The 26,919-nt window shown below is 37.0% G+C and overlaps 1 protein-coding gene across 1 annotated transcript; it reads left to right on the top strand.

The window, feature by feature from the left end:
* The first annotated feature begins 256 nt into the window (after positions 1 to 256).
* LOC115219952 (ELMO domain-containing protein 3-like) lies at positions 257 to 26,330 on the top strand. The gene is made up of 10 exons (XM_029790254.2): positions 257 to 778; positions 5,455 to 5,667; positions 8,680 to 9,028; positions 10,694 to 10,732; positions 13,148 to 13,251; positions 14,550 to 14,796; positions 16,293 to 16,423; positions 17,693 to 17,769; positions 23,809 to 23,936; positions 26,057 to 26,330. The coding sequence occupies exons 2-10, from the start codon at positions 5,455 to 5,457 to the stop codon at positions 26,230 to 26,232; spliced, it is 1,464 nt and encodes a 487-aa protein (XP_029646114.1). The 5' UTR covers positions 257 to 778; the 3' UTR covers positions 26,233 to 26,330.
* Positions 26,331 to 26,919: the final 589 nt, after the last annotated feature.

Genomic DNA, 26,919 nt, shown 5'->3' on the forward strand with positions numbered 1-26,919 from the left:
GATATAGCAACCTAAAATTCCTCAAATAAACTCTACCGTTTTAAGAGGAACAAAACACATTTGACAGTGTAGTCCCTGGTATACAAAAAGACTGGATGGTTAGGCTGGACATTTTATCACAGTTCAACTCAGTCAGAACAAATCTGGGTAAATAATAACCTAAATAACTACCACTAAAGTTTCAACAGTAGTACCCTAAAACAGGTTTATGTGTCCGTGTGAGACGCATCAGCTGGGAAGTCTGTGTGCAGACACCAAGAAATCAGAACCTACTACCTAAATAAAAATAAAAGCATATCATCTTGTCTTCTATTATAATTCCACTTAATTTTATTTTAACGACCCCATAAGGACGAAAAACAAGTTTGACTACGGCGAGATTTGAACTCAGAACTTTTAGAAACATTTTACTTTTCTTCCATTTTTGCGTCTCTCCGCCACTCTAACGATGAGCCAATCTACTGCGATACAGCTTACGTAGACAAATGTATATAGAAAGAAAGATGTCTATGCTAATATGCCTCTTTTTATAATATAATTGCTGGATTGGTGCTGACCCGGAGACAACAACAATAATAACTGTAACAAATGCTCTGAAGTCAGCTAATTGTGACATTCTAGTTGCCATAACACCGAATTAGTTTTGACCAATGGCTGCGAGAGAAATATTTACTTCTGTATTAAGCAGCGTCAAAATGTCTCCCTGACAATTGTTGCTGACGACGATACGAAGCAATCTAGTTGCCATAGAGTCGTGGACTCAGACTTATGCTATATAGTAAGTTTACAAAACTAAAAAAAATCCGTCTCTTTATTTATTATTCAATATATACATATTTATTTTTAATATATAAGTATATATATATATCTTGTACACGATATTTAATTAACACTAAGTATTCAGAAATTATACGCTATTTAATAAGTTTCCGATGTAAACACAAGCTTTCCATCTGTGAAGCTTCTGCCAAATTTACATTAAGATGGAAAACAAATTAAATGAATTTTAATATAAATAAAACAAGCTATTTATGATTTCCATTTAATTCAGTTTTAGGGTACAATATTGAAACTTTACTGATTGCTGGTTAGGTTTGTTGTTGTGGTTGTTGATTTGTCCCAGTTATGTACTGTTTGAGTACACTTATGGTCCAGCTGTAACCAAACCATATCTCTGTATATCAGAGACTTCTTTGTCAAATGTGTTCCTTTCTTATTGCAGACATTTGAGGGTAATTTTTCTAATAGGTCAAACGAACACGTAAAGGCTCTTTCGATGATGTTGTTGTTGTTGTTGTTGTTCTTCTTCTTCTTCTTCTTCTTCTTCTTTTCTTCTTCTTCTTCTTCTCTTCTTCTTTTCTTCTTCTTCTTCTTCTTCTCCTAATCAGGACTCACGCTATTAACCACAAAGAATAATCTCTTAATTCGAGCCTACTCTAAGCTACTAAGAATGCGTGTGGCAACTTGGAGATCCACCCACCACACGCGATAGACTGGCGGTTGCACGGGCGCGAAAGCTACGTTATCCTTATTCCGTAAACGGTGGCTTTTAACGGGTAGAGAGCTGAATCATCCTGGGGTACAGAGGATTTGCAATTTAGACTAGGGTCTGAAAGTTTATCACACCATAGTGGGTTACACTATGGTTCCTATGCTTTGTGGCAGAAGTATGAAGAAAGAGCGAGAGAAAGTTGTGGTGAAAGTGTACAGCAGGGTCCTCCCCCTCCGCGGGAGCCTCATGGAGCTTCGGCTATTTTGCTCACTAAACACTCACCATACCCGGTCTGGGAATCGAAACTGCGTTCTAACGAATACGAGTCCGCTACCCTAACCACTGGGCCATTGCGCTTCCACTGTTGTTGTTGTTGTTGGTGGTGGTGGTGGTGAAAACGACAACGACTATGATGGTGATGGTAATGAGGATAACCACGACCATGATTACGAAATCAACGACTATAGTGGTGATCATTCTGACACTCTGAAATGTTTTTGGATCCATGTAGTAGCACCAATTGTTTCTCATTTGTAGGGAGAGATTCGAAGGAGCTTTTGCTGCTATTTATTGCAGGTCGAGCGATTCTGTAAGACAACGGTTCCCAGCTTTCATCAAATCAACAGTCTTCCCTGAGGCCTTATTTTAATAATTTAATGCATAATATATTTCATGGGGAAATATTTTTCAGATTTTGTTTACAGTAAATGTTGAGTTGTGGCCCTTATAGACTATCGTGCTGCTTAACTTCGTGAACTATAGTACACGAAGGGAGCTGTCTACGACGACTGCAGGTTCTTTGGTGACTGACTAGGCTGACAGGGAATGGGAAGATCCGGGTGCAATATCTATTATGAAAGTTTTGTTCAGGGCTCGATTGTTGCTGTGCCATAGCCCTTCTTTGTTTTATTCTCAAAGATAGCCCTACATTCATTGTCGAGGGAAGACACAAATTTGTGGATGGGATGTCGCCTAACGTCATAATTCGCGACCATAGTAGACCACTGTCGATGATCAATGAGACAAGCGCCAAGAATTTTCTTTGAGATGTCCTTGTACTGTTTTTTTTTTCTTTGGTGAACCTTTGTCACAGTGACCTATGGGGAGTTCAATACACAGCACAGTGTTAGGTAGGCGATGATCCTCCTTTCTTGAAACATATCCTACCCACTGCAGCTGTAACTTTAATAACGTGACCTCGATACTGGTGACCCCCACCTCTTTGAGAACGCCGGTGTTGATACCTGTTACTCCAGTGGATGTCGAGAGTGGTGCCGATGTTGAGAACAGACCCCTGCTGGAAACTCTCAAGGAGTCTCAGGTGGTAAGGACAGGTAACCTACGATCTGCTATCATCTCAGTTTGAACAGGCTGCTATTGGTGCAGTGTCGTATTAAGGGACTCTCCTCTTCATCGAGATCTTCAGTGACTTCTGCGAGCATCATAGTGAAGGTGATGAAGAGTGTAGGCCTGAAGATGCAGCACTGCTTCACACAGTTCCCTAGGAGGAAGGGCTTTGTGAATTCGTTTTTATGTCTGACTTGACCATACCAATCCTCATGTAGATGACTATGTTAGGGGATTTGGGGAGTCATCTCACTTGTTCCATGATTGATTACAGATTCTTCCTACTCACAGTATCGAGTACTTTGGTAAGATCTACAAGTATCTCTAAACAGTATCCCGTTTTGTTCCCTGCATTTCTTTTGGAGCTTCCAAAGAACAAATATGTATCAGTGATCCTCCTGTTGGTTCTGAACACACATTAGTTCTCTGGAAGGAGCCTGTTTAGGAACATTTTTGCAAGAAATTTTCCCTGCAATTGAGAGTTGAAATTATTCACCAGTAGTTGGAGCAGTCAGGCTTTCTCCCTTGTTCATGTACAAGGTGATGATGATTGCCTCGCGAAGACCTTGTGGTATTTTGCCTTGTTCCCAGCAGCAGATACAGAATTTAAGGTTGTGCAGTTCGTTATTGTTCTAAAGCTTGACTTTTCCAGCAGTATCTACTTGAAGAGTTGGGGATGCAAATACTGAAGATTGTCGTATGCTACTCGGTTTGAATTGAGAGGCGTTTGGAGATTATGCAGACTGGGTGATTCATTGGCAGGTTTTCCAGCCTCTAAGTAATTGTATTCCTGATCATAAAACCAACTCAAAAAGGTGTCTTTCAATCTCTGGCTCAAAGTCGAAGATGTAGGCATCACAAAGTTGTTGAAAGTTACTCTCCTCTTGGAAATGAACTTCATGAAGAGCAACGGTATCAACATTCAGCCTCAAAGCTCATGTGTGACCAGAGCAGAGCGTCCTCTTGAGAGATTGCTCTCTCTCTGTTGTATCGAGCATGGTTCTGATGTTTCTAAATGCTAGTTTTAATTCCTGTACATCTAAACAAATAACGTGTATTTACTGGTTGTTTGTCGCTATTTGATCGCATTTGACGATACTTGTTGACTACGGTCAGTCAACTGAGTAGGTGGGGGAATGAAAACTAACTTTAATTGGGCCTCCTTTTTTTAGTTCCCCTCCTACATTTGGAGCAAATAGTGTTGTGCTTTGGGAAGGTCGCTTCGTCATTCTGTGAGCTGTCAGAGGATGTCGTTTCTGGGTCAACATCTATCAACACATAACTCTGAACCACCTGCATGAAGGATCAAGACTGCAGCTTCCAATGTCACCTTTCATCAGCCTTTTCTCCTTCACCTTCCCATTGTCTCTTTCCCATCACCACAAAACTTATTCAATGGTCAAAGAGGGTGAATGTAGATGTGGATGTGTCCTTTGGCTTGTGCTGTGAATTTTTTTTAGCAGGAGAGCAACGTGTATGGTGCTGACCCAGTCCATCTAGCGTGACGATGACCCAGTCCATCTAGCTAGACGATGACAAGATCCCTGAATCGTTGGTGTTATGTTGGAGTTTCTGCTTTCTATGTAAATGATCTGTCGAAGCTAGTGAGTTGCATGTGCCCCAATTTGAAGTTAGAGTCGTCCTTATCTTAGGCTGATTGCCAAGTAAGGTTGTGTCCAATCAACCCATTTATACCTCCAGATACTTTATCATACTAAGATATGACAAGGTCTGTAGAAACTGGGGTTCACTGACAAGAAAGTGTTGCTAGGATCATCATAATGTAGGAGAGACCATTTCTATTGGACTCTCATCTAACAAACCAGAAAGTGGTTACGCAGCGTTTACAACACTGGCAAAAGAAGAAGCTGTGTATCACACGTGCACTTTCTCTGGGTATGCAAATCGTCAGACCAAAACCTCCATCTACCCCCCACTTCACACTGTCTGTAGCCCTTATTTTGCCTATAATACATTGTATAACATATTCATGAACATTTTACATTTCATAAGTGTAAAAGATGTCTTCATAACTCTTTAAGAATTATTCCCATAAATAGTATACAACCAAATGGACCATAGTACTGAGCAGCATCACTTTTGAATGCTTCATTGGGTATTATACGTAGGGAGTCCCTCGTACTTTGTCTCCTCTTATAATGAAGGAGCAAAGCTTATGGTTAGAATATTTGGCTTATGATTAGAAGATCGTGTGTTCAATACCCAGCTGCTCCTTTTGTCCTTGAGCAAGACACTTTATTTCATGTTTCCACCCGCACCCACCCAATCCACTCAGCTGGCAAAATTGAGTAATACCTGTATTTCAAAGGGACAGCCTTGTCACATTCTATGTCACACTGAATCTCTTTGAGAACTATGTTAAGGGTACGTGTGTCTGTGGAGTGCTCAGCCACTTGCACATTAATTTCATGAGCAGGCCGTTCTATTAGATCAACTGGAACCCTTGTCACTGTAACTGACAAAATGCCAGGATCTCCTCTTATTAAAGAACCTTAAACTTTATAATTGCGACACCAATATTTTTATATTTTCATTGAATTCAAAGTTGGAAAATGTTTCAAGTTTCATTATGAAAACAATCCTTATTTCATCAGATGTCTGGCATGAATTCTTCAAAGTATGACTACTGTGATGATAAAACTGGTAGTAATGATAATGGAGATGATGATGATGATGATGACATTGTTGTTGATATTACTGGTGATGGTGATGATAATGGTGTCAACAATAATGATGATGATTTTAATGTTATCTCACCTGATGATATCCTCTTTTCTGACAGAGATGAAATCAAATCCATATCAAAAGTAAGTTATTAAATCTTCTTCTATAAAATACAATGTATCAAGGTATCTTTTTCTTTAATATTTTTAGTTCAGAAACACACTGAGAGAAATAAGAAAAAAAAGCAATTCTTTTGGTGATAGCTTCCTTATTTGTTTATTTTGTTGATTATTTTTTCATTGTTTTATTTTCTCTTCTTTAACTTTATCTTAACAATTCATTAGCTTGCTCTATTCATAATCTTTTCTACTCTAGGCACAAGGCCCGAAACTTTTGGGGAGGGGCCAGTCAATTAGATCGACCTTGGTACACAACTGGTACTTAATTTATCAACCCCGAAAGGATGAAAGGCAAAGTCGACCTTGGTGGGATTTGAACTCGGAACATAAAGACAGACGAAATACTACTAAGCATTTTGCCCAGCATGCTAATGTTTCTGTCAGCTCGCCACCTTTACACTATTCATAATAATAATAATGCTTTCTACTATAGGCACAAGGCCTGAAATTTTGGAGGTGGGAGCTAGTCAATTTCATCATCGACCCTGAAAGGACAAAAGGCAAAGTCGACTTCAGTGGAATTTGAACTCAGACACGAAGACAGACGGAGTGCTGCTAAGCATTTTGCCCAGCATATTAACAGTTCTGCCAGCTTGCCACCTTAATTCATAATAATAATAATAATAATAATAAAGCCAGTTACCACATCAAAGTGGCTGTTGAATGTTACTACTAGTTTAACCCCAGGCAGATTCTCCGCCAGCTGGTTATCGGTGCAACACTCTGTGCCGATATATACAATATATTTTTAGCAGGGGGGAGAAAATCCCGACTACCCTCTAGCAGATAATAGGATCATCAAACTGACTCAGTCTTGAGCTATTTGACTCAGCCACAGCCGCAAGCACCCATACACCAGAGCGATAACCAGGGTCCGCTACCTCTAACAATATTTTGTAAACAAAGTGACCATCGGTCACTGATTTGCAACAAGCAAAAGCAGACAGCTTTTAAGCAACTGACCCTGAATGGGAAGATCTGCAAACAGATCTTTGAATTGTTTTGCAGAATTTGTTGCAAATAAATAATAGTAAAAACGTATATAATTGGTAGAATAACAATTGTTATTCTACCAATTATATACGTTTTTATTATTATTTTTTTGCAATTTACTTAATAATTGACATTTTATTGTTATTTTTAATATTTCTATTATATGTAATTTTCTAGATGGTGTAATTTAATTGTTCCTTTTGAATTGATAAAAGGTGGTTTTTTTCTACCATCCGTTCGTGGCCGTTGTGCCAGCTCTGTCTGGCACCTGTGCAGGTGGCACGTAAAAAACACCCACTACACTCGCAGAGTGGTTGGCGTTAGGAAGGGCATCCAGCCGTAGAAACACTGCCAAATCTGACTGGGCCTGATGAAGCCTTCCGGCTTCACAGACCCCAGTTAAACCGTCCAACCCATGCTAGCATGGAAAACGGATGCTAAATGATGATGATGATGATGATGATATATATATATATATATATATATATAAAACAGGAAATCCCAAAAGAACAAACACAAGAAAAAAACAACAATGCAAGGACGTGGTACATGCAAAGAATTAGCAGATGCTCAGAGAAGGAAAGAAAGGTAGTTCTTACATTTCAAGCAAAGCTCTTTGTCAGAAACAGGAGATGGAGGAAAGTCCAAGAGGAAAAGAAAACGGAGAGAAAAAATTGCCAATGATTCACATGTGGTTACATTTTGAAAATGTAACTACATTTTTAAAATGTAACTACATTTTTCAAAATGTAACCACATGTGAATCATTGGCAATTTTTTCCCTCCGTCTTCCTTTTCTCTTGGACTTCCCTCCATCTCCTGTTTCTGACAAAGAGTTTTGCTTGAAATGTAAAAACTACCTTTCTTTCCTTCCCTGAGCATCTGCTAATTCTTTGCATGTACCACATCCTCGCATTGTTTTTTGTTTTTTTTTGTGTTTGTTCTTTGGGGGGGGGGATTTAACTATTTACCGCATGCTCACATGGACCCCTGGCCTTCCGTCTGACTTTGGCGTACCTGATTCACGGAATTCTTTCTATCATTGAATTACTTTACCTTGTTCATTCGAAATACGCCATTTCTGCACCTTGATTGTAAATCATATATATTTATACACACACACATACACAAATACACATAGGATATTATATGTATTGATCACACACATACTGTTTGTGTGTGTGGTAAGAAGCTTGCTTCCCAACCACATGGTTCTGGGTTCAGTCCCACTTCATTGCACCTTGGGCAAGTGTTTTCTCCTATAGCCTTGGGCTGACCAAAGCCTTGTCAGTGGATTTGGTCGAAAGAAACTGAAAGAAGTCCATCATATATATATGTGTATGTATTTGTGTATTATTTTGTGTATGTATTTGTGTATATATGTGTATGTCCTTGTGTTTGCCCCCCCCCCACTCCATCACTTGACAACCGATGCTGTTGGGTGTCTATATCCCCATAAGTTAGTGATTCAGCAAAAGGGACAGATAGAATAAGTACTAGGCTTGCAAAGAATAAGTCCTGGGGTTGATTTCCTCAACTAAAACCCTTTAAGGTGGTGCTCCAGCATGGCTACAGTCAAATGACTGAATCCAGTAAAAGAATAAAAGAATATACATAACAGAAATTATTAATCAACAAGTAAAATAAATATTGCAAATAATTAGGGAAAGTAGATTCTTTTGAAACTGACTTTGCTTTCTAAAACATTGTATATATTCTAGGTGAATTTGATATTACAAATAATATCATAATTTATCAATTTTCATTAAAGATCAATAACTACAGGTAAGATTCTAATCTACTAATTCTATAGAATGAAAATATCTTTATTGGATATTGTGTCAGTTCCATTCTTAATCTATGATAATTATGTATGGTCTGCATTTGAATAATTTCTGTATGTTTGTTTTTATAAATATATCTTTGTAATGTTTAATGAATTTAATTAAAATAATCTATTGTTGTTATTATTTTGATATTTAGATATCTCCTAATATTGAAAAATTATTTTCAAAACCAAACACCCAAGACTCTTTTCCACTACAAGATTCAGACATTTTCCCTACTGACTTTCCATCTGCACCAGACAGCAACTTGTCTGAGACTGTAGTGCAAAATTCTCTATCTGCTGACATCACTTTAGAACAACCCACAGCATTAATTAAGGCAACAAACAAACATGTTCCAGCTAATAAAGAACCTCTGCATATTCAGGGAGGTTCTGGATCACATATACTTCAAACAGGCCAGGTTGAAGAAGGAAAACATTATTTCAATACTGATACATCTACTGCTGAAACTGAATGGGATAACCTTGATGTTATTACACTTTGTAAGTAAAAATGACTTAGTAATAACAACACAAAAAAAGGAAATTGCTTAGAAATTTTACATTCTAATTCTTGGTACATGACTTGCTTAGATCCTTTGCTTCCTGTAAAGTATTGGTCATTGATGACTTTTCTCCATTTCTCAACTTTGGGCTGTCATTTTTGCTTCCTTTTAGTAGGATCCATGCTTCTTGCAGCTCAACTTTTGGATTTTGCTGCAACATGTCATGTTTCCCTGAAGGAAGGACTTCCTCTCCCAGGTCTTGCTGATTTTGAATTGTCATCAATGCTTCTGTAACTCTTGCTTCTTTCTAGGTAGGGATGTTGGCCCAGCACAAACCCATGTTTACCTCTGGGAAGAGGTGGTACATGTTAGTCTGGTCTCTATCCTTTGACCTGTCCAGCATGAGAAACCCTACCAACAGCTTGCATTCTGCTGGTATAGTTCTCAGAGGTATTGAGGCACATAAGCAAACACTCCAACAAGGACTGGACCTTATGGTGGTTAGGTATATGAGTTGAGTAAATTTATTTTTATGTTGTGAGACGTTGACTTCTAATTGGTATTAGTGCTTCTGAAGAAAATTCAAAATGGTCATTGCTACTGTAGTTGAATAGTTTAACCCTTTAGCATTTAAACCAACCATGTCCAGCTAAAATATTCTACTAGTTTTATGTTCAAACCTGTCAGATTTGGCTTCTCACACCTACCCTAGAATGTCATTCTTAAAGTATACAATCTCATTATTGAAATCTCAAAGCTGCAACATTAATGCATGATTAATGCAAAACAATGTTAGTCAATAAGCATTACAAACTCCACCTGTCTAACACCCGTGGACATGTTTACAAAGTCAGAAAACAGCACAGCTCCCATGACTTTCGGAAACATTTTTTCACACTAAGCGTTGCGTTGCTGAAGCATGGAACAGACTGCTGGCATCAGTTGTTAGTTGTCGGATCACTGCATCCTTCAAAACTTCCATGCTTCCTGAGATTCGCCAACACTGCACCTGATTTTCTCCCCTCTATACACACGCAAGCATGTATCTGACTCATATACTGTTCACTTCCCAGACATTTGTACATTAATGCATATACTTTATATGCACTTTTGACAAGTTGTGGTGCACCTGAGCACTGTATACAATAATTTCATTATTATTATTATTATTACATTTGATAGAATAATCTGAATGCTAAAATATTAAGCCAGATCTGCCCAAACATCCCTGAAGATCGTAATAAAATCTGTAATCTTGATAGTAAGTGTAGTTAGATAATTTTATTCAGTGAAATTTTAATGCAATGTGGTAGACATTGAGCAACTAAATCAAATATTTTTCATTTACAGGTTTGAAAGTAATTTTTTTCACTAAAAGCTGAACATTTTCACAATCAAAATAAACTTTTCAAATACATTTATACGAGATTATTCACGAAAAGTGTGGAAAGGAATTTTATATTCCAAACTGTTTTTAAATCTTAGTTTGTATCATGACATAATGTAATTAAAAGCAATTTGTCAACTTGTTAATCAATAAATAAATTTCCTCTAATAATAATATTGGACTGAACTATTATGTAATTAGAAGCAAAGATTTCCATTATATTTTAACACTAAGTATGTAATTGATTTCTCAGAAAATAACCATTAACCTTTTCAGCATCCAATGAAAACAAAGGAGAAATTTACATAGAACATGGTAAGTTTCTCAAATGATTTTTTTAATGTTCAGATATTGAATTTCAAAGTGAAAAAAAAAAAAGAAAAAGAAAAAGAAAAATTTGTCTATTGATCTATCACAAAAGTGAATGTGTTAAATGCCACTACTAAACAAAATTCAACTTCTTACTTACTAGTTGATCTACATATTGAAAATTAAATTTAAATTCAGAATGGTATTTTATCCAGTTCTCTACTGTTTTTGCCACTCAAACAACAAAAACATCAAAAGCAATAATAATGATTCCTAACATTGGCACAAGGCCCTAACAGTTGGGGAGGGTATAATTTATTCAATTGACAAGTACTTAACCCTTTAGCATTTAAACTGGCCATATCCAGCCAAGATATTCTACCTGTTTTAGGTTCAAACTGGCCCGATCCTACCTCTTACACCTACCCACAATGTCATTCTAAAAATAAACAGTCACATCATCATAGTTTAATGTCCGTTTTGCATGCTAGATGGGTTCGAGGGTTCGACCGGGATCTGGGAAGCCAGGAGGCTGCACCAGGCTCCAGTCTGATCTGGCAGTGTTTCTACAGCTGGATGCCCTTCCTAATGCCAACCACTCTGTGAGTGTAGTGGGTGATTTTTATGTGCCACTGGCACAGGGGCCAGAGGAGGCTGGCAACAGCAACAATCAGTTAGTGCTTTTTATGTGCCACCAGCACGGAAGCCAGCCAAGGCAGTGCTGGCATCAGCCATGTTCAGATGGTGCTTTTTACATGCCACCAGCACAGGTATCACAACTACAATTCAATTTGATTTTTATTTTGATGTACTTGACTCAAGTAGGTTGCTCCATGATCCAAGTTATGCACCGCAGGCCATCCTACAATCCAAGGTACTTTGAAATCTCAAAGTTACAAAATAATGCTTGAATAATTTTAAACAATGTAAATAAATAAACATTACATTTGACAGTAATTTGAATGCTAAAGGGTTAATATATTTTGTCATCCCTCTGTCAATTTTGATATCACCACACACATGGGGATATAGGCTTTCGTTTTATATCTATCTATCTATCTATCTATCTATCTATCATTCTATCTATCTATCAATTTTTCTACCCATGTATCTGTGTGTGTGTGTGAGAGAGAGAGAGAGAGGGAGAAACAAAGTAGTGAAGGCTGATCTCAAAATATTGAGCCTCACAGAGGAGATGACAAAGGATTGAGGTGATTGGCAATTCACTGTGCTCAAGAAGACCCATCTGTCACTCAAAAGTGAGATAAGGTTTAGAAACTCTGTTGCTGTCATTTCACTTCTCATCTGCATTTTCACTATAGGCATTGATCTATGGATGTCCAAACAGATCATCAACTACATAAAATTCACCAGCCTGTGAAGGCCTGCTAAGGCCATGGACACTGTTCTTCCGCCTACAAATTATTAATTTAAAAACAAAGGGTCAGGTTTTGGGGTTTTGTAAGATGTTAAGATTGTCAAATTCTATACCTTTTCGTTACTTGGTGTATACTCAAGACATCCTGGTGAAGGTGCATGGCTAGTGGTTAGAGCATCAAGCTCACAATCATGAGGTGTGAGTCTGAATCCCAGACCGAGCTGTGTATTGTGTTCTTGAGCAAGTTATTTTATTTCACGTTGCTCCAGTTCACTCAGCTGTAGAAATGAGTTGCGACGTCACTGGTGCCAAGCTGTATCAGCCTTTGTCTTTCCCTTGTATAACATTGGTGGTGTGGAGAAGTGAGGCTGGTATGCATGTGTGACTGCTGGTCTTCCATAAACAACTTTACCCAAACTTGTACCTCAGAGGGGTATTTCTAGGTGCAACTCTATGGTCATTCATGACTGAAAGAGGTCTTTGCCATTTTAGTCAAGACATCTCACACTGTGTGTGTGTATGTTTGTGTGTCTGTGTTTGTACCCCCAACATCACTTAAAAACCGATGCTGGTGTGTTTACGTCCCTGTAACTTAGCGGTTCACTAAAATAGATTTATAGAATAAGTACTAGGCTTACAAAGAATAAGTCCTAGGGCTGATTTGCTCAACTAAAAGGCGGTGCTCCAGCATGGCCACAGTCAAATGACTGAAATAAAGTAAAAGAGTAAAAGAGTAAATCTAAGAACTACATTGTCTAACATGCTTTGCAGTTTTTAATTCATAAGTGTTTGCATGTAACTTCATGAAGATTTGGCTACAATTTCTAGCTGGTCAAAACAACCTCATACAGACTCTCCCCTTTTGGGCCATGTGGGCATCAAATGCCATTTAGTAGGTAGAAAGACCCCACTGGCGGTTAGAGGCCGACTCACACACACATGCTACTTGTCCATCTGGTGTCTTGCAGGAAAGGAAGAAGGGCATAAAAAGATCACAAGTAAAACTCAGAACATATTCTAATTAGTTACTGTCTTTTTTCTAGGCAAAGGAGATGTTGGTTTGGATCCTCAACAAACACAGACACCAGACTTTGCTTTCCAAGAAGCCTTGCAGTATTTTCAGGGCCTTGACATGTCACATTTAAAGGTAAATATCACTCTTTCTCCACTTGACTTCTCTCTCTCTCTCTCTCTCTCCATCTCTATCTCTCTTTCTCTCTCTCTCTCTCTCTTATTCTCTCTTTCTTTCTCTCTTTTTCTGATGGTAATGGTGATATATATATATTTCTTTTACTTTTATTTCGTTTACTTGTTTCAGTCATTTGACTGCAGCTATGCTGGGGCATCACCTTGGAGGGTTTTAGTCAAGCAAATCAACCCCAGGACTTATTTTTTATGCCTAGTACTTATTCTGTCAGTCTCTTTAGCTAAACCACTAAGTTATGGGGATATAAACACACCAATCCCAGTTGTCAGGCGGTGATGAGGGTACAAACACAGACGGAAACACAGACACACACACACACACACACATGCAACAGTATTTCAGTTTCTGTCTACCAAATCCACCCACAAGGCTTTGGTCAGCCCAAAGCTATAGTAGAAGACATATGCCCAAGGTGCCGCACAGTGGGACTGAACCTGGAACCATGTGTGGTTGGGAAGCAAGCTTCTTACCACACAGCAACACATGCACTTAGTATGATCTAAAATCCATGTAGCTTGATATGTGTGCAGTACAATTGTAGCTTGTCTTGCTTCTTCCTTACAAACATTGCCAATCAAACTATTCTTCATTTTTAAAAATAATTCTGTATTGTGCCTATATATATATATATATATATATATATATCATCATCATCATCATCATCATCGTTTAACGTCCGTTTTCCATGCTAGCAGGCTCCAGTCTGATCTGGCAGTGTTTCTACAGCTGGATGCCCTTCCTAATGCCAACCACTCCATGAGTGTAGTGGGTGTTTTTTACGTGCCACCGGCACAGGAGCCAGAGGAGGCTGGCAAACGGCCACGATCGGTTGGTGCTTTTACATGTCACCGACACGGATGCCAGTCAGTCGGCACTGGCATCTGCCATGTTTGGACAGTGCTTTATACGTGTCACTGGCACGGATATCTCAACTACCATTTCCATTTGATTTTTATTTTGATGTTGGTGTTGACGTACTTTACTATAGTCAAGACTATTGAAAAGGTTGCAAGATGCAATGAAAATTTTAGGAAAATAAAAATAAGAAATAAGTGGAAATTTTACTGATGAGTGTGTTACATTATAAGGCACAAAAAGAAAATGACTCACCCCAGACACAACACTCTCTCTCTCTCTCTATATATATATATATATATACACACATACATAATACATTTTGGTTTACTTCAAGTAAAATGTCACTAAAAATTTGTCCTTTCTCTTTTTTCTCAATTCAGGACAAAATACACATGTCTATTGAACGGAAAGGGTTGTCAGTTCTGTCTAATTTTCTGTTCGGTCCTCCCAAACTGTCACGTAATCTTCTACCATCAAAAGAATTTGTTTTCTGTCTTGCTGCCACTAACTTTGATAACCAGGACCAAATCCACCTGAAGTCTCTTTTTGCTGTGTATCGCAATTTAACTGGACGCAAAATAAACTGCAGTCGTTATGGATATCATTGGGAAGAGATTGGTTTCCAAGGTATGTTTGCCTAAGTACTTTTACTTATTTCAGCCCGAAGCTGTGGCCATGATGCAGCAAACTAAGCATATTGAACATCCTCTAAGCGAGAACAATTAACTGGTTGCTGTGAATAACCATTGCTTTTTTCTTATATAGTAGTTTTTAATAAGTTAGTCAACAGAGAAAGAGGAGTTTAGGTAGTATTCATGAAGTTTTCTACCAAACCTTCTAAGACTGGTATGAAATAATTGATGCAGATGATGCTTAAGGAGACTCGTCCTCCACAGCAGAAGTGTTAAGGCTGCACTCCCTGGTGAAGAGAATTGGCCCGGAAGAGTCTTGTGCTGGTGCCACATAAAAACCTGGTGCAACTCTCCAGCTTGCCAACTCAAGTAAAACAGTCCAACCCATGCCAGCCTGGAAAACGTATGTTAAAGGAGGAGGAGGTGGAGGGTCCTACTGCTGCTGCCACCACTGCTGCTACCTCCAAATCTATACAATTTTCAGGTAAATATCTGCAAGAAAAATGTGGGAAAAGAGAGATGGACCCAAATTTCTTAGTCTGACTACTTGCAAAGAGTAAATTATGCTGAATGCCAACCAAAGGAAAAGTTTAGGGAGGTTGATTGGTAGATATGGTATTAGCATTATACAAACAAAAGTGCCTTGAATGTACCTCTCTCTACATTCAGGTTTCAAGTTCTGCCAAGGTTGATTTCGACTTTCCCTCTTCCAGAAGCCAAAACACAATCATCATCATCATCATCGTTTAATGTCTGCCTTCCATGCTAGCATGGGTGGGACTATAGTACCAATAAAATAGTAAGGTCAACTTAGTTGCCTATTTCCACCATCCATCCCCAGTTTATAGACTTAGGGGTTCACTAAAAATAAATATCTAATAACTAAATATTTAGTGGTTTCATGTGACCTTTTTTTCTTGTGACAAATTAGAATCATCTGTCACAATGTTTTCATACCCTAGTGTATTTATCTCCCCATCCACTTCTTCCATTCCTCACTCACTATTCTCTCTCATATTAACCTTGTACCTTGATGGTTTACTCTCACCATCACTCTCTCTTTCCAGCTGGAGAAGCCACATGTTCTCCTCTTCTGCAAGACATCTATTCCGGTCCCTTTGCAATACTTTCACCTCCTTCAATACTATACTCTGTTCAGTTGAGGAGATCTTCTCTTGCAAGTACTTGGTGACCTCTCTAGTGCTGGTGCCACAGAAAAAAGCACCCCATACATTCTGTAAAGTGGTTGGTGTAGAAAGCATTCCAAACAGACATTGAAACTGGGTGCTGGCCTCTGGCTCATCAGTTTCTGTCAAACCATCTAACCCATGCCAGCATGGAAACAGGGACATTAAATGATGATGATGATGATGATAATGATGATGACGACGACAACGATGACGACGACATTGATGACAATGATGACGACGATGATGGTTGTCTTCATTTTTGGTTTTTATTATTTTGGTCTTCATTATTTTGTTGCTTTAGGTACTGATCCATCAACTGATTTGCGAGCTGTTGGTCTTCTTGGGCTCCTGCAACTTCTCTATTTAACTTCAAAGCCTCAGCTAAGTAACCTAAAAGAGAAAATGTACAGTTTATCATCTCACAAGACTCAGGTATTGATGACAATCTCTACATTTTTTTCTATATCACATGCACACACACAACGGTCATGTGAGAAGAGAAGAGAGAGAAAAAGAGGAATAAAGGAATTAAGGAGGGGGAGAAGAGAGAGAGTATGTGTGTAGAAGTAAATAGACAGAAGAATCAAGGAGTGGGGAAAAAAAAAAGAGAGAGACAGGGACATAGTGAAGTGAAAAGTGAGTAAGAAAGGCAAAGAAATGTGAGAGAGAGGGGAAGAAAGAGTTGAAAAAGTTGTACAAAATTTAGTGAAATAAGTACTTAAATATAAGAGAACAAAGTGTACGTACACCACTATACATATATATAAAATAAAATACGAAATGGGACAAGAACGCAAAACATCCGGACAACTAGGTGATACAAAAAGGGACAACAAAACATCCAGATAAACGATACAAAAAAACAAGGATGGGTCATTTGAAGCCTTTTATCTTCAGTCAAGAACCGGATCATCCTCGCAATTTCGGCTGATTAATCTTGAGATTGCTCCAATCTGGCCAACTGCTAGCCCTTTTGTGTCTGACCACAGTCACTGCCACATCGACATTCCTCCCTCTGCCGTAAAGCTTCATTTCCACACAAGCCAGCTGAATTCAATTCGTCCCCAGTCGAAAGACGCCTGTTGTTATGTCCTGTTATTATTATCATTATTATTATTATTATTATTGTTGTTTTTATTGTAGTTTTGTATTTATATTCATGTAACATTGTCTGTTTTTCTGTCCTTGTTTTCGTATATATTTGATGCTTTTTTCCAAGGAATCTAATGCACTTTGCTTAGTTTTTCCTTGGGGCTGGCCAGATTGGAGCAATCTCAAGATTAATCAGCTGAAATTGCGAGGATGATCTGGTTCTTGACTGAAGATGAAAGGCTTTGAATGACCCGTCCTTGTTTTTTTGTATCGTCTATCTGGATGTTTTGTTGTCTCTTTTTGTATCACCTAATTGTCCAGATGTTTTGCGTTCTTGTCCCATTTTGTATTTTATTTTTTATATATATATAAACATTGTACCATTATACCATTGGCAATTTCTTTTCCATCTTTTGACTTTTTCCTTTCTCCTTTCTGGTGAAGAGCTATGCTCAAAATGTCAAACTCTCTTCTTTCACTGAGCATCAAGCTAATACATTTCATGTGCATGTCCTTATATTTGTTTTTTTTTCATTTTTTATTCATTTATTTGAATTGACTATAAATATATGTACACATACATAAGGATGTATATTGCATTTTTTAAAGCATTTTCCATTCTGTGTCATGAGTCTGAATGCTACTAAAATGGTGCTTCAAGCTTTGAGGACTGATCGACTGAACAAGTACGTTGATTTTTTTGACTATTTCATATTGTCCTTCTTTTCAAAACTTTTTTGATTTTGCCTGATTAAACCAATGTCCCTCTCTTTTATAAGTTTCAAATTATAATAGGTCATGATGCTTTTACCAAATCCTTGGTGGGGTATTATAGATTAACTAGGTACAGAATGATCAGATTTAATGAATTTGCTTCTGCCAGCCAACCATATGTGAATTAATTCTGAAATAATAGTTACTAGGCACATGCATGGCTGCTTTGTTAAGAAGTTTGCCTCCCAACCATGTGGTCTTGGGTTCAGTCCCACGTCACAGTACCTTGGGCAAGTGCCTTCTACTATAGTCTTGAATCAACCAAAGCTTTGTGAGTGGATTTGGTTGACAGAAATTGAAAGAAGCCCATCTTATACACATATATACATGTGTGTCTGGGGGGTGGGCGGTGCATGTGTGCATATGTGCACATACATGTCTGTGTTTGTGTTTGTCCCCCACTACTATTTGACAATTGATGTTGGTGTGTTTACATCCCTATAACTTAGTGGCTCAGCAAAAGAGAACAATAGACTTAAAAAAAAAAAATAAGTACTAGAGTTGATTCACTTGTCTCAAAGTTCTTCAAGGCAGTGTTCCAGCATGGCCACAGTCTAACACCTGAAATGAGTAAGAGAGAGTTATGGGAAGATGTAACATCTGCTTCCACAAATTCCATCTGACCCATACAAGCATGGGAAACAGACATTAAATGATGATGATGCTGATGATGATGACTGGTGTGGCCGTATGAATGAAATAGATCCTTCAAGGCTGCTGTGTAGACTACCATGGTTGTGTGGTAGAAGTTTGCTTCTCAACCATATGGTTCTGGGGTTCAGTCCCACTACATGGCATCTTGAACAAGTGTCTTCTGTGGCTTCAGGCCAACCAAAGCCTTGTGAATGGATTTGGTAGATGGAAATTGAAAGAAGCTCATTGCATGAATTGTATATATATGTATGTGTTTATATATGTATATAGCATCATCATCATCATCGTTTACTGTCTGCCTTCAATACTGGCATGGTATGGATGATTTGACAGGAGCTGGCCAGGTAGAAGCCTGCACCAGACCTCTGTGACTGTTTTGGCAGGGTTTTTATGGCTTGATGCCCTTCTTAATACCAACCACCCAGCAGAATTGACTAAGTGCTTTTTACATGGCACAAGTACAGGCAAGGTCAGTTTTAGCAAGGATTTTACAGGTGGATGCTCTTCCAAAACACCAACTACATTACAGTGTGGATGGTGTTGCCATAGTAATGAAGCTAAAGCACACAGAGTGAAGCTGCTTGGCACAGATTGACCTTCAACTCTGTTGTGCATGTGCACTAAGTTTTAACATTCTAGCTCACTTCCTCTGTTTACAGCAGTGCTTGGAAGGAAGGTGTGTAGCGTGGGATTGTTGCATTCACCATGACAGAAAGTTGTCATGGTGATACCTGTCCAGAGGCCTATACAAAGTTGCAGAAAGTGTATGAAGAGGAGTGTATGGGCTACATATAAGTGTATGAGTGGTTCAGATGTTTCCAAGATGGCTGAAAGTATGTTGATATTGATGAACGTTCTGAGAGATCTGCAACCAGCAGAACTGAGAAAACCATCACAGATGTGTATGCAGCTTTGAGGGGTAATTGTCAGATCACCATCTGTGAGTTATCAGAGGATGTGCAGATTAGTTACGGTTCCAGTCCATTATCACTGAAGATTTAGGTATGAGACATGTGTCTGCCAAGTTTGTGCCAAAACTGCTCTTTCAGCTGACCAAAAAGACACTCAGGTTTCAGATCTCCTTGATTGTGTTGAGAACAATGAAAACTTATTGAAAACTTTGCGTAGGCCTCTAAACAGATATCACCAAGCTTTTGGCAAAATTTGATGCAGATTTTCTCCTCAACGGTCAATGTGACAGTCACACGTTACACACATTCCTTCCAAGCAGTGCTGTCTACAGCAGAAGTGAGCTAGGACATTAAAATATAGTGCACTTGCAGAGCAGAGTTGAAGGTCAATCTGTGCCAAAGTACTTCACTCTGCATGTTTTAGCTTCATTACTATTGCAACAGTCCAGATACTTATTGATCAGACCATGTATATTCAATTAAATTAAATCAAGGATATAAAATCCTTTTAAAGGGATGTCAGCATCCATGTTCACTGGTTTTATCCAGTGTCAGTGAAAAACCAAAGATGTTAGTTTCACACTGATGGACATGGGTATAAATCGTTTAAGTAATAGAAAAAGAAAACGGAGAAACTGATGTATAGACATCAATTTATTTGAACATAATCAATTCTGTACAATATCAAATTCCTTGCTCCTACACCTGTCACCATTCCCAATTAATTAAATTTGAGAAATTAAATTAAATTAAATTAATTTAAATTTTCATGTCAAATATCATTAATTGGGTATTTCTTCAGGGGAAGAATTTGATAAAAAAGGAGCTACACTCAATATGTTGGTTGATCCTTGATTGACTCAGATATGTGCATTTTAGCAACCAATGTATTTAAAAAAAAACATTATTAATGTATGTGTATATGCAAATTTGTTTAATACATCTGAGCGCGTGCATGTGTAATGTGTTGAAACAAACCAAGATTATCCGTTAGTTAGTTTAAATGATACGATTACTTTAACTGGAGCTAAAAGCATTGATTATAATTTACCTTATTACCTATGGTAGATCAATGTCACTAAAGTAGTTAATCACCTAAGAAATTTATTATATGTTACCCAATTGCATTCTAGAAATTATAGTTAACCTAAAGATTATTATAATTAATGTTACTATTTATTTAAATTTTAAGATTATAGTTACGAATATATAATATTCTTTATGCTTTTTTGCAAGCATGAATTAAAGTGTTGAAAGTTACGAAACAATGATGAATCAAATGCTGCTTACTGATTACCATATTTGAATATGATGTCACCAATATTTGTGCATAATGTATTTATTTATTGTGAGAATAGAAATCAACGATTTAATTAAGGAAAACATAAATGTTAACAAATCAAAATAAAATGAAAAACTTAAAAATTAAAAATTAATAAAATCAAAACCCTTATTAGATTAATTCACTGTATTCTTTTACTTTTTTACACTTTTACTTGTTTCAGTCATTTGATTGTGGCCATGCTGGAGCACCACCTTTAGTCAAGCAAATCGACCCCAGGAGTTATTCTTTGTAAGCCTAGTACTTATTCTATCAGTTGCTTTTGCCAAACTGCTAAGTTACAGGGACGTAAACACACCAGCATCAGTTGTCAAGCGATGTTGGAGGTGCAAACACAGACACACACACATATACACATATATTTACTTATATGCAACGGGCTTCTTTCAGTTTCCGTCTACCAAATCCACTCACAAGGCATTGGTCAGCCCAAGGCTATTGTAGAAGACACTTGCCCAAGGTGCCACGCAGTGGGACTGAACCCGGAACCATGTGGCTCATAAGCAAGCTACTTACCACACAGCCACTCTTAACTTAAATTTATTAGTTGTTATATAATATTAATCACATATTCCTGAGATATGTACTTAATTTAAATTAAAGTTTTAGTAAACCATACATAATAATATAGTAACCGGTAAGTAATATTTGTAATCATATTTACCACTTAATTAATATTTTAATATTAATATATCTACTAAGAATTATTTAATCTATTTAGGTACAGATGTTAGTATATTAATCATGAGATACTGTCTGATTCAAAGTTCCAGTAATCTTTCTATTATAATTAATTTTATTTTTAATTATAATGGCAGTTTTTGTATGTGTGTTATGTGTGTGTGTGTGAGTCTTTGTATCTGTGTTTGTCCCCCACCACTGCTTGACAGCTGGTGTTGGTGTGTTTATATCCCTGTAACTTAGCAGTTCAGCAAAGCAGATCATTAGAATAAGTTGATTCATTTGATGAAAATTCTTCGAGGTAGTGCTCCTGCGTGGCTGCAGTCTAATGTCTGAAACAAGTAGAAAATAAAAGATAAAATATCTCCTATCGCAAGAATAGAAGATACACAAAAGAACACTCAAAAAGATTTGGCATTATTGTCACACAAATAATGTGGTTTGTTTCCAGACTGGTCATTGTTTGGTCATGATAAATATTACCTTGCTTGGAAGCAGGTAAGAGTAGTTGACAGGAAGAGCCATCAACTGCAGCAAATCTGCCTCAACAAATTCTGTCTTACCCATGCAAAGATAGAATCATAGATGTTAAATGATAATGATGATATGATGATGTTGATGATGATGACTTCCTGAGTTTGTGTGTGTTGCAGAGGTCTTCTTCAGTGCATCATTTCACTATTTGTGCAGTCCTTTGTCATCACCATCATATGGTTCAGCTTCTTGAGATCAGCTTCCACTACTTATTCCCATGTCTTCCCTTGGTTTTCTTCTTCCATAGATTCCTTACATTTGAATCATTTGGCACATCTCTCCACAAATGTCATTCTCTCTATGAATCACTTAATCTTTTCTCATCTAATTCTTCCTATACCATACATCTAATTCCTTCCATATCAGTTTTCTACTCAGTTCATTTATGCTCGTAATTCCTCCTCACTAACATTACACATCCCATAGAGCATGCTTTCCTGATTTCTTTTCAACTTCCACACATACTCTATATTCAATGCTCATCATGCAACATCACACTTCAACAACAAACATCATACAATCTGCACTCTATATTTAGGAGAGAAACTTATTTTGGTTTTCCAAAGTAGTAACTTCCTTGACCTTCTCTCTCCTGTTCTTACCCTGGCTACTAAGCTTCCTAAACACCCTCTTCCACAGCTAAATAAGTTACCTAGGATACAGAAGCAAACAACCTCTTCTATGGGGCCTTCTGAGCATTTGGAAAAAAGAACTATTGATGATCTTATTGCTGATCTGATTTGTGATCTTATTGCTAACTTCTCTTTATCATCTGCTACATACATACTTCTTCTCTGTTATCTGCTTATGGTTCCACTACATCTTTACATGCCCCCATACTTTATATTAAGTACACAGTATGGAATTCCTATCCACTTCTTTTTTGCATATTGATCATAGCCTCTTCCCACATGGCAGTAATAGAGACCTGTCTTCAAAACTTTGTCTTTGCTAAGCTTACTTTAAGCTTTCTTGATTAAAGGCTTTACTTCAACATTTCTCTAACTCAACGACTGCTTCCAGTGTGAGAATTAGGCCATTGGCTTACGTAAGTTTCTATAAACAACAGGTTTTTAAGCTTCTCTGTTAAGGTTTGGGTAATTGCAAAAAATAGCAGAGAGGGCTGAGAACTGAGTCCTTATTTACATATTTATTCATAGCCTGCACAGCTTTCACAAGCCACTAATCTCCACCTGTTTCTTTTCATGATTTCCTTACAGAATATGGTAACTTCCCAAACCAATGACTGCTAGATAGAGTGGTTCATGTATCTATTATATACATACTTGTCTATATAGAATATATATATATAATGTTTTTATGCATTAGTTACAGTTATCCATATAAAATATTTAACCATTATATATACTGTTATCCTTATAAAATATATAATATATCATATATATATATATATATATATATATATATATATACCACTGTCCATATAAAATGTGTCATCATTATATATGCAGTTGTTCATAATCTTGTATTTCTCACCATTATCCTCAATAATCATTCTCAAAAGACTTTCATAGCTCACTTTGAAAGCAATAATAATTGCAACAGTTTTCTAGATATATACTAATTTCATTACAATAACATCAACTCCCTTGAAGCTAACAAGCTTTGAAATTGATTAAGTTGTTTTCAGTATTTTTAATGAATAAACAGATAAATAGATTAATTAATCAATAGATTAATTTTCTTGTCTATTTAAAAAGAATTTTATTTACACAGTTGTTTTTTTCTGAGGTCGTTATAACTTACATTTTCCTAAGGCCTTTCTAATTGCATTTTTCTAATTAAATAATCTCTCTAAATAATTTCAGGTTGTGTAACAAGCAAGGTGATGTAATATCAGTTGTGAATGAGGTTTTTGTAGCGACATATTTTAAGATCTATCATATCTGGAAATACCAGCATAAAACTATTGTTGATTCTGGTTTTGTGTTAAAAGGTAAGGATCCATTTAAATCCTTGAATACATACATTACTTCTGAATATTACATTCTGTTAGAAACATCCAAAGGATATGTATTACCCACATGCATGCGTGCATGTGTGTACAGGATGCGGTGAATAAATTGTCGTCTAAATTACACAAAAATAAAAATAACACTGACATCTCATTTTACCAGATATATTTACCAAAATTAAATAAAAATATCTTGAAATACTAAAGAGTAAATTTATTCAATAAAATCGACATTGGCTTCCATCACACCCTCCAGATATTTCAGAACCTCCTGCAGCTCTTCTGGATGGTCTCCTTGTTTAAGTTGGTGAATGCTGCCATAATTCTTGCCTTCAGTTCATCTTTGGTGTTACAAGGAGTTTTGTTGGTTTCTCACTCAATTGCGCTCCACACATAATAGTCAAGGGGGTTGCAGTCTGGAGAGTTAGGCGGCCAAATGTTAGGGGTGATGTGGTTGCAAAAATTGTCTGACTGCCATGACTAGGTTCTCCTGCTCGTGTGGCATGGTGCAGAGTCCTGTTGCCAGACATAGGATCTGCCAGCAGCTACCCTCTTGACCCAAGGCAGCACTACCTCCTCCAGGAACTTGATGTAGGCTTCCGTATTGAGTCTGAGGTTGTGAGGGAAGATGAATGGAGTCATAAAGTCCCTATCACTAGTGATCACTCCAAATACCATTACGTTGACTGGATGTTTGATTTTTATCATTCTCAGTACATGTCTCCAGACTGACACCCAAACACTCTGAAATGTTCATATTGGAGCTTCCAGCGTGAATGTTAAGCAGTACATTATGTCGTTTCCAAATTTCTGGCTGAATGAATTGTGTCATGGTGCTGTTTTTTTCACAGACGGTGCCCAACTGGCCATACTATACTGTGCAGTTGACAAAACCAAAAACAAACAATGCACATGCACAAAATAAAGAATATAAAATGGCAACAATTTACCCATTACACCCTATGTGTGTGTGTGTGTAGGTATATATATGTATGTATGTGTATGTATATATATATATATACAAATATAAGAGAGTGTCCACTATGTGGTCACTCTTGCGCTAAAAATAGATCCGCAATGGTCTCAACCACCAAGAATTGTTCCCAAGGAGAATTAGCACAACTATGAACGTAAACGAGCAGGACAAATGAAAACTAACAAAAATGTAGATTAATTCTAGACAATTGTTTCGCTGTTAATGGATTATGCAATGTTACTTACATAATAGATCTGCAGCTCTTCAGTAGAATTTGTCGTGAATACAATTTACTGAACCGCACGCCAGATTTTAACATAAAGCCAAACGCACGTGTGGTTCAGTCTATTATATTCACAGTTATGATTCGAATGCCCTCGTTATAGCGCGCCAAAATTCCCGGAAACAAATACTGCATAAATAATTTACTGCAGTATAATTAAAATCAAAAATAAGGGTGAAAAAATTGGATATTAATTCAATAATAACATCAATTTAACACCAAGTGGTTTAGCGCATAAAAACCTGGGATACAGTAAAAATTAATACACAAATATAAGAGAGTGTCCACTATGTGGTCACTCTTGCACTAAAAATAGATCCGCAATGGTCTCAACCACCAAGAATTGTTCCCAAGGAGAATTAGCACAACTATGAATGTAAACGAGCAGGACAAATGAAAAATAACAAAAATGTAGATTAATTCTAGACAATTGTTTTGCTGTTAATGGATTATGCAATGTTACTTACATAATAGATCTGCAGCTCTTCAGTAGAATTTGTCGTGAATACAATTTACTGAACCGCACACCAGATTTTAACATAAAGCCAAACACGTGTGGTTCAGTCTATTATATTCGCAGTTATGATTCGAATGCCCTCGTTATAGCGCGCCAAAATTCATATATATATATATATATATATATGTATCTATGTATATATATGCCTGCATAAATATGTATGAGTATGAGTGTGTTCACTTCTGTGAATTGTAAAAGTCTGTGTAATGTGTAATTTAAATAGATAACCCAAAATGAATTCCAATGTGATTGATTATCAATAATTCTATTCACTAAATGTTGCCAGTTTATTTAACAACAAAGTATCATTGCTTTCTACTCTGTAGATGTTGAAACAGCTCTGAAGAAAAATATTCCGTCCCTGATAAAAGAAGTTGAACAGTACATACAGAACCCAAGCATCTCACAGCCAAGCAAATGTAAACAATCATCATCATCATCATCAACATCAACAAAACATGACCATTTCACTGGCGTCTCTGATTTAATTAACAACTCTTAATAATTGCTGATCTTGGCTGTTATTTCTTTCTGATTTTACCCTTACAGAAGTATGGACAATGTTGATTTTCTTATAGCCGTATAATTAGTTGTTCAGTACTAGAATACCCAAACATGAAGTGGAAGTGGAACCTGTTGTCAGCTGAGCAAACTGAGCCAAGCAGAATCTTGTACTTTATTCAGAAATGCTAAACCTTTACTGCTTTCATGAAGTTTGAACTCCTGATCATTATTTAGCTTGTAGTTCAGTATCTTAATCTCAAGGCCATTAATTATACATACAAATTCTATATTTTATTAATCCAATAAAGTCCTTAAAAACTGAATTACAGAATATTGTCAGTTCATAACTTGGCCAAAATGCTGTACAAGGAAATATGGCAGGAGTGTGATGGGGTTAATCATGTTAACTAATAACTAATTTCAATTCCTTTTGGAATGATAATATATATATATGAGGGAATAATTATTCCAAACTTACAGGGAAATATTCAATTTAGAAATACTAAATCAAATTTCAGAATAAATGTATTCAGAAATGCTAAACCTTTACTGCTTTCATGAAGTTTGAACTCCTGATCATTATTTAGCTTGTAGTTCAGCATCTTAATCTCAAAGCCATTAATTATATATACATTACTTAATCATTGGTATATGTTTTATCTTATATTTAATCTTTCTATACAAT

The sequence above is a fragment of the Octopus sinensis genome, linkage group LG15 (genome assembly GCF_006345805.1).
Source record: "Octopus sinensis linkage group LG15, ASM634580v1, whole genome shotgun sequence".
In the NCBI taxonomy this organism is placed as follows: Eukaryota; Metazoa; Mollusca; class Cephalopoda; order Octopoda; family Octopodidae; genus Octopus; species Octopus sinensis.